The sequence below is a fragment of the Heloderma suspectum genome, chromosome 5 (genome assembly GCF_057233095.1).
Source record: "Heloderma suspectum isolate Gila_16-S chromosome 5, 16-S_ref, whole genome shotgun sequence".
Lineage (NCBI taxonomy): Eukaryota > Metazoa > Chordata > Lepidosauria > Squamata > Helodermatidae > Heloderma > Heloderma suspectum.
The window spans coordinates 7872780-7892493 of record NC_139462.1 but is presented as its reverse complement, the minus strand read 5'-3'; the positions used below and the strand labels follow the sequence as shown (position 1 = coordinate 7892493).

Here is a 19714-nt window from a genome sequence, read left to right as displayed (position 1 = left end):
GAAGCATAGCCTCCAAATCCTGGGAAGTACTAGTTCTCCTCTACTCAGCACTGGTTAGGCCTCATCTGGAGTACTGTATCCAGTTCTGGGCACCGCATTTTAAGAAGGATGCAGACAAACTGGAGAGGGTTCAGAGGAGGGCAACGAAGATGATCAGGGGACTGGAAACAAAGCCCTATGAGGAGAGACTGAAGGAACTGGGCATGTTTAGCCTTGAGAAGAGAAGACTGAGTGGAGAGAAGATAACGCTCTTCAAGTACTTGCAAGGTTGTCACAGAGAGGAAGGTCAGGATCTCTTCTCCATCATCCCAGAGTGCAGGACACAGAATAATGGGCTCAAGTGACAGGAAGCCAGATTCCGGCTGAACATCAGGAAAAACTTCCTGACTGTTAGAGTAATACGACAATGGAACCAACTACCTAGGAAGGTGGTGGGCTCTCCCACACTGGAGGCATTCAAGAAGAGGGTGGACAGCCATCTGTCAGGGACGCTTTGACTTAGATTCCTGCACTGAGCAGGGGGTTGGACTCAATGGTATTGTAGGCCCCTTCTAACCCTACTATTCTATGATTCTATATGGGGGGATCTGTGGACTGGCATCTGGGGGGCCAAGGTGATGAGAAATCGCTGAGCTCGAGCCCCAACTTGATATCCTCCAATATCCCTACTCTCCATTGCTGGAGGTATTCAAGCAGAGACTGGACAGTAACCTGTCCAGGATGCTTTTAACTGGATTCCTGCACTAAGCAGGGGGTTGGACTTAATGGCCTAAATGGCTCCTTCCAAGTCGGTGACTTTATGCAACCTGTTTGTTCACCTGTCTCTCGCTCTGGATCAAACAATGGTGGTGGTGGGAAGGAAGAAGCTGTAGATGACACTGTCTACTTCCTCCCTGGCTCTCTGCCTGTCAGACAAGCAAATGATGAGTAAGAGGATGAGGAACTAAGGCAGCTGCTGACGATGGTGGTGAGAAGGAAGACGCACTGCTGGAAGGGGCCTGTTGAGGATGTCTTGTTCAAGGGCCCTCCAAAACCTGGAGCCAGCGCTGGCAGCATCTGTCCCTGTGGTAAGAATAATTCTGCCATACATACGTACCTGATTAGCAGTCTGGATAAGAGCTCAACATTCTCCTCATGCCCTGTGTGGAAAGGCCACACATGGCAGAGTGAGGCTACAGTACAGGGTTTGCGTGTATGAGGTCCTAGCCTCGATTCCCAACATCTCCACTTAGCGGACTTGTGGCAACATGGCTGGAAAAGGTCTCTCAGCGCCTCGGATCCTACAGAGCTGCTGTTGGTTGGAGCAGGCAATACTAAGCTACAGGGACCGGGGATCTGACTTCATATACGGCAGCCGAATTGGTTCACAGGGGAGGATTCCACAGAATACTGCCCCCCCTCCACACCATTAGTTGCCCATCATAGCAAATGACCATTTATTGAGTGGTTATCTCGATTTGCCCCCAGGTGGCTTTAAAGGGGGGTTTGGAGGGCTTTAAAAGGGGGTTAGACAAACAAATTCCTGGAGGAAAAGGCTATCAATGGCTACTAGTCCTGACGGCTATGTGCTACCTCCAGTATCAGAGGCAGTGAGCCTATGTACAGCAGTTGCTGGGGAACATGGGCGGGAGGGTGCTGTTGTGCTTGTGCCCTGCTTGTGGGTTCCTGGTCGACAGCTGGTTGGCCACTGTGGGAGCAGAATGCTGGACTAGATGGACCCTTGGTCTGATCCAGCAGGGCTCTTCTTATTCTTAAGGTGAAAACCTCACCAGAGGTTGGGGGTGGGGAGAGATGCCTAAAACAAGCACTGCAGTTTCCTTAGTTGGCACTTCCCAATCATTTGCATTTTTTAAAACTTGTAAACATGAGGACTAGAAACTTCTTTTGGAAAAAAAATGACTCCTACCTTTTACTACCTTGAAAAGCTAGGGATGATGTGACACAGGACACCTCATGTGACGCACTGCTTTGAAGTCAAGAATGAGTCCGAGTGCCTGTAGTGGGCTGCAGTGTGCACCCTGAAGCCCAACTGCATATTGGAGCACAATGGAATTATGAGCGAATACTAGTCAGAATTGGGTTGGTGGCAGTGGAGGCTGGTGGCTCCGATTTCAGTGGGGTTGTAAATCCATTCTGGGTTTCAGTCAGAACCAGCCAGAACTCTAAAGGATCTATCTTAGGTGCTGAACCTTTCCCGGGTTAACCCCTCTACTCCTTTAGAGTTCTGGGTGGTTCTGGCTGAAACCCAGAGTGGAATCACAGCCCCACCAAAATCAGAGCTACCATCCTCCACTGGTTGGTGGTACATCAATGTTTAGCTTGTGCTAAATTAGCCTACATAAAAGCAACAGTTATGGACCCAGGCCAGGTAAATATGCTGCACGTGTATTTTCACTTGATGTTCCAGCAATAAACCCCTTTTTTCCTTTTTGAAAGAAAGGTAAGCTGCTTTTTGCATTAAGTATGTAAATTAAAAAAAACATCTTGGAAAGAAGAACTAAAGGAAGCCAAAGAAATAGAAAAGGGACGAGATTGATTATGTGCATATTTTAAGTTGGTTGTTTCTCTGAATAAAAGAATTACAAAAGAAGCAAAAATGTAGCATGGACAACATTCCAAGAATTTAATAAATGGAAATATTTCTCTCTCGTTTCCTTTTGTTATTAAATTATAGATTAAACTAGGATGCCTGGACGAATATAGATGGATATATCTCATTGTGTGAAGCTTATGCAGCATTCGACATAACCAACTTGACAGTGGCCAACAGATGGGCTAAAGATCCCTTCTCATTTATCTTTTTTCAAAAAATAAAATAGAAGAGTTACAAAATGCCCACACAACAGTAGGACTTCCAGAGGGCATAACTGAGTTTACACAACCATGTTTTACAGGGAACTGTCACCACGAGGTGAACATTTCTGTAATTCTCATGTGGTGACTTGTTTTTACAAACGCAACTCGAAACGTGAAATTTTTCTAATAGTGCCTTCCCTATGGTTGTGCCCCTATTTCACTATACAGAGATGTGTTTTTAAAACTAAATGGGTACAGAAGAATTACGCGGACTTTTCATCTCAGGGTGACAAATACCTGTAAAAACCAACAGTGGAAACTCAATCATTTAGAGATTGTATCATATTAAACTATATAAGTATATAAGACCCCAGGTACTGAGCCAGCTGTGCTGCTTCCACCTGCCCCTTCCTGGAAGGGCTACATAAGCTGGCTGGCTGAGGTGGCCTGGGAGAGCCAGGGCCTGCAGGAGAAGCTGCCGCCACCAGGGGAGAGGCGTGTCTGCTGTCAGCACCACCACCACCACCACCGTGGACTCCTGCCTGGCAGTATTTTAAAGGGGATTTTTTAATTTATTTATTTTTTTCAATTTTGAGGGGATTCTGTTGTGTTTTAGGGGCGGGTAGCCTGCCTGATAGGCAGGAGCGAGGGGGCATGTGTCCACCTGATGGAGGCAGTGGGGGGAGTGGTGGGGGCCAGCCTATACTGAGGCTAGGCGGCAGGCGCTGGCGGGGCGCTAGGGGCAGGCCATGCCAGGTAAGGGGAACAAGGGAGAGATGCGTAATATCTGTCCCTTGCTCCGGGCCTGTCCAGAGCCAAACGATGGCTGGGGGAGGCATGACCCCATCTTCTGGCCTTCGTTTGCTGCTCTGCAATGCCAGGTCTGTTACCCAGAAAACCTCCCTCATCCATGACATGATCCTAGATGAGGGTGCAGACCTGGCATGTATTACGGAGACCTGGCTGGCCGAGGCTGCTGCTCCAGCTCTTGCGGCCATGTGTCCAGCCGGATTTTCGTGTGCACAGCAGCCGAGGGCTGGGGATTGGGGAGGGGGAGTGGCTGTTATCTACAGAGAGTCCTTGGTTTTCACCAGATCCCCTCTCTGGGAGACCAAGGTTGCTGAGTGCAGGTACTGGAGGTTGGGCCCGAGGGGCAGTCTGGGGATTCTGCTCGTGTACCGTCCATCCCGCTGCACGACTGACTCACTGGCCAAGGTGCTTGAGGTGGTCTCTGATGTGCATGTGCAGTCCTCTAACTTATTGGTGTTGGGGGACTTCAATGTACATTCAGAGGCCGTCCTCACGGGGGCATCTTGGGACTTTATGGAGACCATGACATCCTGAGAGCTGCACCCTACTCTAACTGGGCCCACCCATGTAGCCAGTCATGCACTAGACCTTGTGTTTGTTTCTGGAGAAGTGGGGAGTGATCTGGAAGTCAGGGGTATATCCACCACCCCCTTGTCATGGTCAGATCACTATCTGGTGACGTTTGACTTCTTGGTTCTACAACCCCTCCGCAGGGGTGGAGGACCCATTAAAATGGTCCACCCCAGGCATCTTATGGATCCAAATGGATTCCTGAACGTGCTTGGGGATTCTCTGGGGCACGCCAATGGCCACTCGGTCGAGAGCCTGGTGGGTGGGTGGAATGTCGGAATCACTGGGGCATTAGATCGGGTGGCCCCGAAATTCCCCCTGAACAGGGCTCAGACTGCACCATGGTTCAATCCATGGTTATGAGCTCTGAAACAGGAGGTGAGATGGCTAGAGCGCCGGTGGTGGAAGTCTCGCTCTGAAGACCATGATCAGACACGGGCCAGAGCTGTATCTTCAGCCTATCATGTGGCGGTGAAGGAAGCAAAAAAGGAATATTATGCTGCCTCTATCATGTCTGCAGAGTGCTGTCCCAGGAGGCTGTTCCAAGTGGTCCAGAGTCTGGTTGGTCCAGTGGCTCCGGAGCCGCTGGAGCATTCTAAGGCCTCCTGTGAGGCCTTGGCAAGGCACTTTGCAGATAAAATTGATCAGATTAGGTGTGTTGTTCTGTGCACTGTGGATACAGTTAGTGAGCAAGAGGCGGTCTGTGGCAAACCGGTTTTGCGGGATCGGTTCCAGCTTCGTCCTTCTGATGAAGTGGACAAGGTGCTTTCATCTGTAAGGCCGACCACCTGCTTACTTGATCCTTGCCCATCTTGGCTCATTATGGGCTGCAGAGAGTGATTGGGTGAGGGAATCAGGGCGGTGGTAAACGCCTCCCTTGAGGAGGGAGTGATGCCATCAGCCCTCAAGGAGGCAGTGATAAGACCACTCTTAAAGAAGCCCTCCTTAGATCCCCAAGTTCTGAACAACTTTCGCCCAGTCTCGATTCTGCTATTTTTGGGCAAGGTGATTGAGCGGGTGGTGGCGATGCAGTTGAGGGCACACTTGGAAGAAGCCGATTATCTAGATCCATTTCAGTCGGGCTTCAGGCCTGGGCATAGGACAGAAACGGCCTTGGTCGCCTTGGTGAATGATATGAGGAGGGCTCTGGATACGGCGAATGCTCCTTCTTTGTTCTCCTCGACCTCTCAGCAGCTTTTCATACCATTGACCACGGTATCCTCCTGGACTGCCTGGAGGGGTTGGGCATTGGAGACATTGTGTTGCGGTGGTTCCGGTCCTTTAAAAAAAAAATTAAGGCGTTATCTTTGAAGAATCGTGGCTTCTCCACGATGTTTTTTTTTCTCCTTCTAATTCAGGCATGATCTTCAAAGATTTGAAGCTTCAGATCGTCGGATTTTTGAATCTTTGAAGATTTGAAGCCTCTAATCTTCGAATTTTCGAATCTTTGAAGATCATGCCTGAATTAGAAAAAAAAATCAAGGAGAAGCCATGATTCTTTGAAGATAACGCCTTAATTTAAAAAAAAAACTGAAGTGCGAAATAGGAGGGGGTAAAACTTAGTCTCATTTGAAGGGGTAGAACAACCCCTGCTCAATGCAGGAAGCCTGATTCTCAGGCGGTCCCCCGTCCAACTACTGACCAGGGACTGGGTAAGAGGAGAGGTCCTTATGGATTAGCAACTGGTTAAAGAACAGGAAGCAGAGAGTAGAAATAAATGGTCAGCTCTAGCAATGGAGGAATGTAAACATTACAGGATCTGTATTGGGACTGATGTTTTTTCATAAATGATCTGCAGTTAGGTTGAGGAGTGTCACCGACAAGTTTGATGACAACACCAAGGTATTCAGGAAGGTAAAATATAGGATTGTGAAGATCTCTAAATGGATTTCTCCAAACTGGGAGAACAGGCAAAAAAATGGCAAGTGCATTTCCAAAAGTAAATGTAAAGTGGTGCACATGGGACAAAAATCCCAACTTCAGACAGATGCAAGTCTGAGCTGGTGGTGACTGATCAGGAAAGGGATCTTGGGTTCATGGTGGAGAATACCAACCCAGTGTGTGGCAGCTGTGAAAAAGTCAAATTCATTGTTGGGAATCACTGGGAAAGGAATCAAACAAAAAACTGTTAACATCATACTGCCCTTATACAAATCTTTGGTGTGACCACACGTGGACTACTGTGTGTAGTTCTGGCCACTGCACCTCAGAAAGATATCATAGAGCTGGAAAAGGTCAGAAATGGGCAATCAAAAGGATTAAGAGGCTGGAGCAGCTCCTGTATGAGGAAAGTTTACAACATCTGGGGCCTTGTAGCTTAGGAAAAAGAGTAAGGGGTACATGAAAGATACGTGTAAAATTATGCATGGTGTGGAAAAAGTGGGTAAGGAGACATTTTTCCTCCCTCTCTCATAATACTAGAACCCAGGGTCATCAAATGAAGCTAAATGGTGGGAAATTCAGGACAGACAAAAGGCGGTATTTCTTCACAGATTGCATTGTTAAGCTATGGAATTCACTTGCATAAGAGGTAGTGATGGCTGCCAACTTGAATGGCTTTAAAAGGGAATTAGATGAATTCATGGAAAGTAAGGCTACTAATAGCTAGTTATGATGGCTATATATTACCACTGCTGTTAGAGGCAGTGTGCCTTTGTGTACCAGTTCCTGGGGAACATGCGTGCTATGTCTTCCTTGTGGCTTCTCATTGGGGTATCTGGCTGGGAATGGAATGCTGAACTACGTAGGCCTTTAGTCTGATCCAGCCTGGCTCTTCTTATGTTCAGGAAAGTTTGGAGTGAGTGAGTCTGAATTCCAGGCAGTCCTTCTTCCAGCCTTCTCTAGATCCAGGAATCAACATCAGGTATCATCTCTCTCACCCATCTTTGCCTTCCTTCCATTCCTCTCATCCTTGCCCAAGATGTGTTAGCCAAGTTTAGCTAATAGGTGGACTTTTGCTTAACTTAATTGACTGATCAAATCCAGATTTGTTTTTGCACACGCAGCCTAGTTTAGTACACTTCTACCAAATCTCTGACATTACCGTGAGAAACTCTGCTCCACCCGCTGCCTACCACAGGCAAAATGGTGTTCTGATGAAAGACTATTGTTGACTCTTGAACTGAAGGATGCTGTTGGCCTTTCTTCTTGGTCAGAGGAAGGGGCCAAACAAGGAATGCCCACTAGGGAGCCTTCAGGACATAAATCTTGACAATTTTGTGTGCCTGGACAATTTTAAATCTCTGCTTGCCAAGATCACTCTGCAGGGAGTGATGGAACATGAAAGATGAACTGGAGAACCAAATTCCAAGGAGGAACACCGAGGCACCCGTATCCCCTGTCCAACATCAATAAACAGACTTCAAAGCATCGACGTTTCAGCAGGCCTTCTGACGCATGCATGCACATTTGTGGGGTAAAAGGATATCGCCTAAGTCCCATTGGAACAACCCAAATTGCGCAGGTACTGCTAAGCCAGATGATTTTGCCAGTTGGTCTCAATAAATCAAAGATAAAATACAACTGTTTTTATTGCATCTCTCATGCAACCGGCATCCCGGAAGGCTTTTAGAAAGATGAATTATACAGTTACAGGGTTATGGTATGTAACAAACGACAGCCCAGGGAGAAAGAAGCTATGAAGGGGAAAAGAGGCTGTTTTTCTAAGGGGTCTGGGAAGGGACATAAAATGGGTGTGCGTGCAAAAAGGGTTTCATTTGTGGTTTGGAGGACAAAAGCAGTATGGGTGAATTTAATCATTACAATAATCATAATTTATATGGTGCTTCTCCTGAATGTGCAAAGTACTTCACCTGACAGCGAGTGGTAGGAAGCAGCTAAGAAACAGAGAGTGGGGAAGAAAGAAGTCTCCAGTTTGAATCTCACCTTTGCCAGAGCCTCACTTGGTAGATTTGGGGCACAGTCCTGGCGGAGGAATGCTCAGCCAGGATCGTAGAACTTTCTTCTGTCTAAACATACATAGGATTGCACCCTTCGGTGTGCTACTCTGTCCCTGCCTCAGGACCCAATCTCCAGTATGGGAACAATCATAGTGGCCTACCTGATAGCTTTGTTGCAATGATTATTTATTTATTTATTTATTTATTGAAGAAATGATAGCTTTGTTGCAAGGATTATTTATTTATTTATTGAAGAAATGCACAGCCTGCTTTTCCCCTCCAAAAAAGGAAGTCACTCAAAGCAGCTTACTTCACACACACACACACACACACACACACATTAAAGGCACAATCCTATGCAGATTTAGACAGAAAAAAGTCCTACAACTGAAATGCCTCTACCAAGGTTTAGGTTCTGGCAGGAAGAGCTTTCAGCTATGATATGCTGGTTTTGCCTTCATCTCCACCCATCACTGGAATGCGGGCTCCGAGAGTTTCTCTGCAATGGAATTCAACTCTCTGGCTGAAAGAGGTTCAACACCCCTGATGTAGATAATCCCTTTGTATGGCTCATGGGGTGCATAGCCCCCCCCCCCAACTACAACTCCAACCAGTGGTTAGCTGGGGGCTGATGTGAGTTTGGTGGACTTCAAGGTTCTAGCAAAAAACAAAGTCGATCCGACAAGCCTGACATCCACTCACATCTGCTGTAGCGTCCTCTCTAGCATTTGACAAATAGAAGTAGAGTGATGTTCAGGACACCAGTTCTCTGGGCCAAACAAGACACAAGGCCATTTGTACAATCAGGGATTCTGTGAATGTTCCTTTTTAAAAGTATAAATAGCAGGCATTGCCCTCCACAATCTGGATTGGGGCCCTGGAGTTGCTATTCACATTGGGAAGGAAAGGGCCCATTTGTGCTGATTAAAGCTTTCCTCCCTATGCAAACAGCAGGCACAGGGGCCCTGATCTTGAACAGAAGCACAGCAAAGGGTTTAAACCCACTACCCCTACTAGAACCCCAGTCTGGATGAAGTCCCTGATACCTGTAGTTTATTTATTTAATTTTTAATTTTAAACTTTCACATAACTGCAGATTTCATGAATGGCATCACCTCTAGTTTGACCCCCAGGCTAAAGCACACCGTGGATCAACTTCCACCCCTACACTGCAGATTTCATGAATGGAATCACCTCTAGTTTGACACCCAGGCTAAAGCATACGATGGATCAACTTCCACCCCTACATGCACATGCATGCACGCACGCACACGCACACCCTGTTACGTGTTGCTGAGGCTCTGCTCTGTCTTTGTATGTGGTTTTATGTATTTATTCACCGCAAGAGCCTGGCTTTCAGTGATTTAAAAGCGAAGACAGTGTTTGTGAGTTACTTCTGAGTAAACATGTATAGGATTATACTGGCAAGTTGCAATCCTATACACACACACCCAGGGGCAAGTCTTATTGAATCCAATGTGACGTCTAAGTAGCCATGCATGGGATTGCGCTGTCAAACTTCTAGAGGTCCTTGAGGGAGCTGAAGAAAAGCAGCCCTGAATTTGCATTACCATTTTTAATGAGGCCTCCTCAACAGGAAAATATAGGAACAAATTAGGGATAGTGATTTTCTTGGGACAGGTAACAAAAGACAAGGAATCTCCTTAGTAAATAAGGATACTTTGAGGTCACATGAAACAACAACCCAACAAGTCTGGCCAGAACCCTCCATGAACTGAACGCTAGAGCTCATCCCCCAGAATTTCTAGACCTCTTCCCAGAATCCTTTGCAACACACAGGGTTTCCTTGGTGGATGTGCAGGGGGTCCCCCAGCAGAAAAAGGTCTCCTGAAACAAGAAAGTTTGAAAATCACTCCAGCAGAAATGACCTTCAGGCTCATACCATATCTGTAGTTCTCTAATTCTTGGATCTTTTGTTTGCCTTCTCTTTTGACTGCCACCTTGTCGTTCCTATTTCGGGGAAGCAGCAACTTAACAAAGAAAGATTAGAAAGTCTCAAAAGAATTGCCCAGCAGGCACAGCTGAAGACGAAGCAGAGAAAACCAGCTGTCAGGAAAAATGCCAGCACTGGCTGCTGTGCTCCTCGCACCCCAGCTATTAACAGGCTCTGCTACCTGTATAGGCATTAATTTGAGTCCGTACAAAACAGAAGGAAAGCAAATTCGACAGCGTTTTCTTTACCCTTAAAAGCACCACCCCAAGAGGCAAAGAATAAACAACTACCCATCTCAGGCCTTTCCTGTGGCATGGAACTGCTTTGTGAGAAGTACGACGACAACAATGACAACAACAACAACAACAACAATACTATTGTAGTTAGATACTTTATCATCAGGAGCACAAACAGAATGTAATATGAAATGAAAATGAAGAGAGGGGTGTTTGCAAACAATGCTGCTCTTTTTATTAAAAGGCAACTTGTGGTATACTTGAGAGCAGGACACAGTAGGCTTGTCTGTGTGTGTGTGTGTGGGGGGGGGTCTACTTTTTATACTAGAACCCCTGAGATCCACCAACCAGAGCCAGGTACAAAAGACATCCACTTCTTGTACACAAAAGACAAGAATTCTGAGCCCAAGAATTTATTTTGAGTTTCAGAACTGAAATAGTCTTTCCACACGAAATTCATCTCCTGGTTACCCACCCCGTGACTTCATCTTAGCAACATAATTCAGGCAGGGAGGTCATTTTGATGTTGCCACTTTTAAACAACTGGGAGTCAAAAATCCCTGCTGATCTATTTCAAATCATCCAGAGATCTACAGATGGATTCTGATCTACTTTTGGTCCATCCCTGTTTTAGAGCATTAACCTGTGGAACGTTTTAGGGTGGGATGGCATGTAACCAGGAACACTGTGCTGCTGCTGAAAGTGGCAGCTCTGCGTTGTGTTCCTCCTTCCCACTCCACAAATGTCATTTTTCCCAATGTTCTGATGTCATTATGATGTGTGCTTCTTTGCTCCCACTCCATCATTGGTTACTGCAAGCATGGTAATGACATCAGGACACCGGGTAATTTCAAGCAGACATTACAGAGCGGTAAGGTAGCATGGGCTACCCCATGTTCTTTGCACCGTGAGCTTCTACCCTGAGGAACTTATAAACACAGGCCAGAATTCAGACAAAGATTAAGCAGTTTAAGTTCCAGTGATTTCAATGAGAGAACTTAAACATGTACTTCATCATTTCCCACACTGAAACCAATGAGATTTAAAAATGCTTGGCTTTGGCTGGATCATTATTTCTTCTTCTTCTTCTTTCAATTTATGAGTTACCCTATAGCCAAAATTCTCAAGGCAACATACATAATAAAATTTATGGATCATGTCCATAGATGTGCCGTTTAAAACAACAGCATCTTGCTCTTTGGGGGTGGGGAATTCTCAAGCATATTTTCCAAACTTATATTTATGATCAATGGAACATCCATGGCTAGGGGAAGTATACCTTTGTGGATCAGATGCTGGAGTGGGGACAATTATCAGGAGAAGGCCATTGTCCTCCCTCATGACCTGGTGTGCTCAATAGGCCTGTGAATTTGTCCAGTCCTTTAAGGGTGCTGTGCCCTCAAACTCTGGGGCTTCTGAGATTCCTATGCCCTGCTAGGCTGAAGTTGGGAGGGCGGGAGGAGCAGCGGAGGTGATATTTACCTTCTTACCCTCCAATCTCTTATATTCTCACTGGATGGGCTTTCCAGCCTGTCTAGCAAGGGCGCTTCGGAGGGGGAGGGAAGGAGGCTGGAGGAGGCTCTGGATACATCGAACCCTGGCCTCTCTGGTCTTCTCCTCTCTTTGCCTACTAGAACACCCCCTTTCCCCCTCTCCGAGGTTGAGTGTCCAGCCTTGGAGAGGCAACTGGCACAATTCTCTCCATACCACCTGCCTTGTGACCATGAGATCCACATGTCACTTGTGCCAAGAGTTACACCCTAATGCCAACCACTTTCAATGGATGACCTTGAGTATGAACATTTGGAGGTGGGAGAGAGATATTATTTATTTATTTATTTATTTATTCCTATACCGCCCAATAATCGAAGCTCTCTGGGCAGTTCACAAAATTTAAAACCAAACAGCACACAGTAAAACAATATAAAATATATAGAACATTAAAACCACAGTATAACAATACAACTACAATAAAACCTAGCAGCAGTGCAGGAATTTAAAATACAGATTTAAAACAGCAAAGCTAGAAGTCTAGAAAGCTAAAATGCTTGGGAAAATAAAAAGGTCTTCACCTGGTGCCAAAAGGAATACAATGTAGGTGCCAGGCAAACCTCACTAGGGAGCTCACTCCTCAGCCGGGGTGCCACAGCAGAAAAGGCCCTCCTCCTGGTAGCCACCTGCCTCACTTCCTTTGGCAGGGGCTCATGGAGAAGGGCCACTGAGGATGATCTTAAGGTCTGGGGTGGCACATTAAGAGAATGGGAGAGTAAAATTAATATATATATGGGTGACGCTATGATAAGCAGGGCTGCTCAGCTATCCAGGAAGACTGTGCAGCAATCCCTCCAGGGCAGCATCGGTCACGGGGCATCCCAGAACCCTCTGTGATAAAATACCCTTGAGTCAGCTGTAATTATTAGGGCTGTGTTTGGGCCATTTCTGATTCTTCAGTCATACCTGTGCACTCGTGGAATTATTGGTCACAGAATTCAGCACCATGAGAACTTCCACTTTTATTTCCCAGTCCCTCAAACACATTTCTAGTCCTTATGATTGTAATGGCAAATCTGAAAATAGGACAGCATGGCCTCATCAAACCTCAGATGCGTGTGTGTGTGTGTGTGTGTGTAAGGCTGGGCAACTAAGCCAGCTTGCCGTTAAGAAAGAGCGCTTTCGAGCGTTCACTATTCCCTTCCCTCTCTGTGGCTGGGAGAAGCCAAATTAATCCTGCAAATCCCCAAACATGCACATTATGTTTGACTTGCATAATCCATTCCACTCACAGGATTTGGGTTAACTCGGTACAGAATTCTGGCAGTGAGTTGGTGTGGAATTTTAAATGTTTGCTTGGTTTTGCCAGAGTCTTCACAAGCTCTGTCACAGGTTCAAGAAAGGAAGCAGTCTTGGATTCCAAAGAGGAAGTTGAGGGCAACAACGGTGCCCCAGTGTACAATGCACAGGATCGTGGTCAGAGTGGCAGACGTCAGTGCACCTCAGGCCATGTTTCTTGGCACCCGTCAAGTCACCCTCTCCCTCCCCCCTTTTTAAAATAACATTTTCTTACTGGCAGCTGGGATTGCTGTGAAATAGGTTTCTGTTGGTGCTGAAAACTGTGGGTTCAAAGGAGTGTGTTGGGGCTCAGACCGCACCACTGCCTTGGACTCAGTCTTTTGGGCAGGTTACTTGTCCTTTGCCATGCCTCCCATGGCAGCCATTTTGTGGTAGTGCCCAGGACAGTTTATCAAATTACTAAGTGTGCCCAAAGCCCCAAAAGGTTGCTAACCCCTGCTTTAGACCAGGTCAGACCCTTGGTCCATTTTGCTAGGTATTGTCTATACAGACAGTTTTTCCCAGTCATATCTGGAGGTGCTAGGGCTTGAAGCCGGGACCATTTGCAAGCAAAGCAGGGGCTCTGAGTTACAGCCCTTCCCCAGCCCCCTACAAAGTGGCAAGGTGGGGGTGGAATGGTTCAAAGCCCAACATGTAAGGCTGATGCCCTCCAGATGTTTTAGATCATAGCTTTTATAATCCCTGACCACTGGTCATGCTAGTATGGGCATATAGGAGTTGTAGTCCAAAACATCTGGGGGGTACCAGGTTGCTTACTCCTGATGTATGGGGAAAAAAGGGAGAACTGAACCCCCTTACCACCCATACTCCCCCCCATGGGCTTTTTAGACCCATATTTTTCTTCTGGTGGTATGTGGCAGCCAGAAATATCCACACTAGAAGAAAAACAGCTTAAAATGGTTTGGGGTGGGGGAAGACCCACCTCTCCCATTCACATTGCCTTTTAAGGGTCAGAACAGATAGTACTTGAAATCCATACCTAGCAGCGACACCTTTATTCATTTTCACTCTAGAATAGGGGCAGGGCCCCCGATCTGGATCTTAATAGCCCCCTTAATAACCTCCATGCTAGAGCCCTAATCCAGACTGGGCCCTCTGTGTCCACTGTAGAGTAAAAATGAAAAGAAAAAAAGACATAGCAGCTAGATACCGATGTAAAGTAACATTTGTTTTGGCCCTAAATGACACCCCTAGTACGTTATCAGGAATTAACAGGGCCTGGGTGTGATTAATGTTCACACCATCAGGATGCGTGGCTTTTTAATGTTGCCTTTGCATGTTGATGCACCCTCAGCTTCAGTACCTCACCCCCCCGGTTGGATGGGGATTGTGGTGTCCAACCTCACACGGTTATTGTGTAGATGGAGAAGGACATGCCTGGATGTACTGCATTTTTAGGATTTATGTGAGTTGGTTTAACACAGCATTCCCCAACCTGGTTCCCCAGCCAGATTGTGTTGGACTACAACTCCCATCAGCCCCCAGCCTGCCACTGGTGGGAGTTGTAGTCCAACACATCTGGAGGACACCAGGATGGGAAAGGCTGGCTTAGCACCTTTGATCCCTGTAGTCTGCACGGTGAAGTGTGCTTCAATGCAATGGTTGTGGATCCATATGAGAAACCTCCACTGTGAAGTAGTGGATGGATTGTTGGTCTTGGACTAGGGAAGACTTGGTTCAGATCCTGATCTTCCAATGAAACTCCTTGAAGAACAGTTGGGGCAGTTGCTTTCTTCCAGGCCAATCTTGTCTGACAGGACTGCTGTGAAGACAAAGCAGGGGAAACCCCATGCATGCTAGCCTGAGCAAATGTGATGCAAATGTGACCAGTGGAGCAGATTTTGGGGTGTCCCACAGAAAAATGGTGCCCCTTCTTTCTCTGGAACATTATTAGTCTATTTTGTCTACTGGTGTCCCTCTGACGAGGCAGCCAATTGGTAACACATCCATCAACTCTGCTTCCTCCCATATTTGTTTTTTTAAGTCTCACGTTCTTTGCATACTGTTTATGAAGAAGTGCCCTGATTTTTGTAAGTTCTTATAAAAAACAAACTGAAGCTAAATTCTTGCCCATCTGAACTGGCCGAATTCAATAGGTACAGGTATTCCCAGCATGGAGAGGACCATACTGACCTGCTCCCATGTCCTGTTAAAAGTGAGGAGCCTCTCAGGAAAAAAAGAGGTGGCAACCCTAATTCAGCACCAGAAATACAGAGAAGTACACAGGGATTCAAGCCGAGGCTTTTAAGAGCTAGGCACACAAAGGCCTCTGCCTAGATGGGCGAATCTGTCCATTTCGTTTTCTCCCACGTTCACATTTTTTAAATCCCACATTCTTTACATCCCATTTATGAAGAAATGTGTGGATTTTGGTAAGTTCTTATCAAAACCCGAAGCAAAGCGAATCCTCAGCCACCCCAACCCGTTGCCATCTCATAGCGCCTTAGAGAGGGCAGCCTTGTCTCTTGCATGACACCTCAGGGCCACATCACCCCTGTTCATTCCCGCGATACACATGAGCAGCCACGGCAATCATGAGGGGGAAGCTGGGCTGCTGAGGGGGAAAGCAGAGCTTCCTTCAGGAGCGCAGGAACAATATTTTTACGAAGCCGGATTAAACTTACAACCGCTTATGCCAAGGCGCCACGCAGTGATCAACTCCACACCCCTTTAGCTTCACCACTGCTATAGGATCAGGAGCTCCCACACTGCTCATGGCATCTAAACAGGACTGTGCTTAGACATGCATACACACACACACACACACACACACTCATGCATCGCCTCTCAAAACCGTGGTGTCCGCATGAAAAGAACCTGATTCTGCAAATCGGAATTAGCACATGCAAACCAGCCCCTCAGGAGAAGGTGGCTTGCATTCCCCCCCTCTCCCCATATTCTCTGTTTTACAACATGTGAAATCCTTCTGCATGGCAATGAAAAGCAGAGCAAATCTAGAGGGTTCAATGCCAGCTATTCTAAGGAGTCAAGAGGAGGAGAAGGAGGAGGGGGAGGAGGAACGAGCAAGTGTTTCAGAGACCCATTACTTCAGTCAATGACATAAGTGATTATGTGCAATTAAGTAACTAGATCACATTCTTTTCCTGGAACTTCCAGCAAGTGTGATAAGTCTTTGTGCAATAGGGGGTGGAGAAGGGAGAGGGGGAGAGAACCCTTTTTCTGTTCTACCAACTCAAAAGTCCTTAACAGCAAACCGAACAACTTGTGTAGGAACACAGACCAAACACTGTGATCTAAAGCATGCTAACTTGGAAGCAAGCTCAGTAGAAAACCACTGGGATTTACTTCAAAGTAAATGCACATCGTATCCCCATATGAGACCCCTTGATTTTGATGGGATATATGCCCACTGAATGTGCTTTAGGATGTGGGATGTTCAAATCCAGTGAAACAACATTAGCTACCCACCCCTCTGAAAAATAGTAATAAAACAGCTGCTTGCTTTGAGATAGCAATTATCTGTTGCTAGTAAACACATTAAGCCAGATGAAAAGAATTATCCCAATTTAATTTCATTGTGGATTACAGGCTTTTCAGTTCTGTAATTGCTACCTCTTCGCCCACTCAAAACCCCCTTTTGCCCACACAATCAGGGCAGCTGAAGAGTGGCAAAAGGGTTTTTAATTTTTATTTTTGACCTTTTCAGTGCATGGTTATTGGGAGGGGGATTCAGTCAACCCAGAATCAGCAGCGTGGGGAGACTTCTGCCAGATCCACTCATTCAGAATGAAGAAGGACCGTCTTGCGAATGCGCCTCGTGAACTCACCCCTCCAGACCTCGAACCTGACAATGGTCTCTTAAACGTATAGGACTTCCCACTGGGTCAGCCCCTGCCAGTGGGCAAATGTTCAAGGCCAGCACAAAAGGAAGCTGTCCCTTACAAACCTTGGGAACCCGACACACAGCCAAGCGTGCATGAACGAACCGCAAACCGTACGCCACACCGATGATCGACAAACCCAGCGCTGAAAAGTCACTCCAAGGCAGCCTGGATCGCTCGTTTCCACTCACCTGTCAGGATCAGCGTGAAAATATACAAGACCCCCTTCATCCTGGGTTATATTCCTGGGCCCGTCCTCCAGTCTCACAATGGCTCGGGAAAAGGACAGTTCACGACCCCTGTTCCTTCAGTCCCAAATGCTGGAGAATTCCCCACTGCTTTCTGGGATCCAGCCTTGATCCTGGTCTGGAAACATTGCTGCCCCTCAAACTAGCCCTATAGATCCAGGCAGGCTGGCTCAAAAAGGATCTGTTGGGTATCTGCTGCTATTCATCCCTTTCTAACTTCAAGATCAAGTCCAGCAAGTGGATCGCCTCCTTTCTCCTTTGCAAACTTCTTGCAGAAAGGTGGCAGTGGGTGGGTGGAGAGGCGTTTAAGATTCAAAGAGGAGATCAGTTGCTGTATCAGGTCTGCAGGAGTTGACCTCCATGGCATCCATAGCCCATCCTGGGTGGGCGTACTTTGGAGCAGAAAAAGGCCGGATGGTTTCCATGAGCTGTGTACCAGCTTCTTTCTCCTTCCAGCCTGAGCTGCTCGCTGCCTGCCTCTGTTCCTAAATGCTGCTTCTCTCTGCCTGGCCAGGGAACAGCTGGAGCATTCTTAAAGGGACAGGAGCAGCCAAGCTTTCCTGAGCTTTTGCCTGCAGACCCCCTCTGCAAACCTTTCCGCCTCCGTTTGTTTCAGAGTAATTTGATGGGTGCAACCGGCATTTGTCCTGGAACAATAGAAGGTGGAATAATCAGTAGCGCAGAGCAAGGCAGTAAAGTTCAAGAGCTCTGTGACTGGAGAGGAGAGGCTGAAATTCTGTTTGCCAGAACAGAATTTTCATCAGTTATACATGGCTGCTGGTTGCAAAGAATAATGCAAATGGTTTTGGAATGGTTCAGGAGGGCACTTGATGCCATTCTGAACCATGCAGGTAGCACTGTAGCGCTCTTTCCTTTTCTGCTGTTAGCTGTCCACACCAGTCAACCCAGGTCTGGATCAAGCACAAAAAAGGACAGCGGAAATGAATTAAGGGCGAGGGACTGGGGGGCAGGAACATAAGCAAAAAACAGGCATGCAAAAGTCTCCTGCTTTGCACTTGTGTTATATTATGCTAAATATTCTCAGTAATGGATATTGTTGGGTTTGGAAATAACAGTGTGCAATCATTTACTCTGGCTACTTAGTACTTCCCTTCTTGCCTTAAAGTGCATCCCTGAGACATAAGGTTTATCTGATTTTGCTTTGTCTTTGTTTTTATTTTCAAATGTATCCCTCAAACCTGCATTTTAAAAGTTAACTCTAAAGATGTTCAAAAGTCAAAAAGTTGCAGTACAATCTCTAAAATGTTTCAAAATTGTGAACATACACAGGCATTCCCAAGAGGGAATGAACAGTTCATATGAAGACTGTTTTTTGTACATCACTTAAAAATTCTTTAAGGTAAGTGATTCATAAATATCATCAAACAAATAAATAATATATGCAACATTTTACTGTAGTCACTTTAGGAGGTTCCTCAGCGGTTGGCATTGCTCATCTTCATTGGGTGCTATACCCCACATAGAGGTAGAAAAAGGTTAAGAGCCATACATAATTCTGCCCTCCTGGTTCCTGATGGAAAGCCTCCATCTGCAGTTCAGGATCACAGTTATAAGGAGCTTGTCATTCCATCTGTATCTCTACAGTGCCCTGTGTCAGTTTTCACGGAAGTGGCACTGCGCTATGTTCCAGCAGTGACTAGCCTGCACCAGTGCTTGAATCTTGAGCCGAAATGATGGCAGGCTCTTAATGAAATCGGCAAGCACAGCCCTACCCCTACCCTCCCCATTCTTAAGCAAATGATGCCCCCTGTAGCTTTCTAAATATAGTCACTATGGGATGTGTCACAAAAGGCCAGGATCTCCACCCCCACTCCTGTAATTTGAGCACCAGCCTACACGGCTGGAGTCCTACTGATGAGTAGCTCTGGTTGTTGTCTCTGTGGTACTTTACAGCCGGGACTACAAGAATTGATCTAGACTAGAGAAAGGCAGAGCCGTTGCCTCCCAGGGCACTGCTGCAGCGAGTGCAGCACACAGGGTCTGCAGACTTTTTATGCTGGTCCCTGTAAGGTGTGTGCACGGCCGAGGAAGGGGGCTTTGTGTTAAGCTCGGGGGGGGGGGGCTCCAATTTTGGTGGGGCTGTGATCCATTCGAAGTTTCAGTCAGAACCAGCCAGAACTCTAAAGCAGCTCTCCACATTGCTAAACCTTATCCTGAAAATTGGTTCAGCATCTTGGATAGCTCCTTTAGAGTTCTGGCTGGTTCTGACTGAAACCCAAAATTTCTTCCCAGCCCCACCAAAATTGGAGCCACCAGCCTCCACTGGATAAGCTACAGCTGGGGGAAGATCCTGTCAAGGCATGCAGGGATCAAATGGCTGGAGGTCAGGCACCAGGTTAGGTAGACAGTGCTCCGAGGTCAAAGGCAGAGGCATAGTCAGAAGATGAGCGGTGGTTGGGTACTGGGTTGAACAGAAAAAGAACCAATGGGCCCGAGGCAAGAAAGTAAGACAAGGAAGGCAAAAATGATCTGGGATGGTGGACAGAGA

General features: G+C 46.6%; 1 protein-coding gene across 2 annotated transcripts in view; it reads right to left on the bottom strand.

Annotated features, from left to right (window-relative positions):
- GFRA4 (GDNF family receptor alpha 4) overlaps positions 1–17713 on the bottom strand; it is a 140130-nt gene extending 122417 nt beyond the window's left edge. Inside the window, exon 1 of one of the 2 annotated variants that reach the window (XM_084855304.1) lies at positions 17149–17713. In XM_084855304.1, coding sequence (XP_084711430.1) covers positions 17149–17188 — 40 coding nt within the window. In that variant the 5' untranslated portion in view covers positions 17189–17713. The remainder of the gene's footprint in view (positions 1–17148) is intronic. The other variant, XM_084855305.1, reaches the window with a different exon arrangement.
- Positions 17714–19714: the final 2001 nt, after the last annotated feature.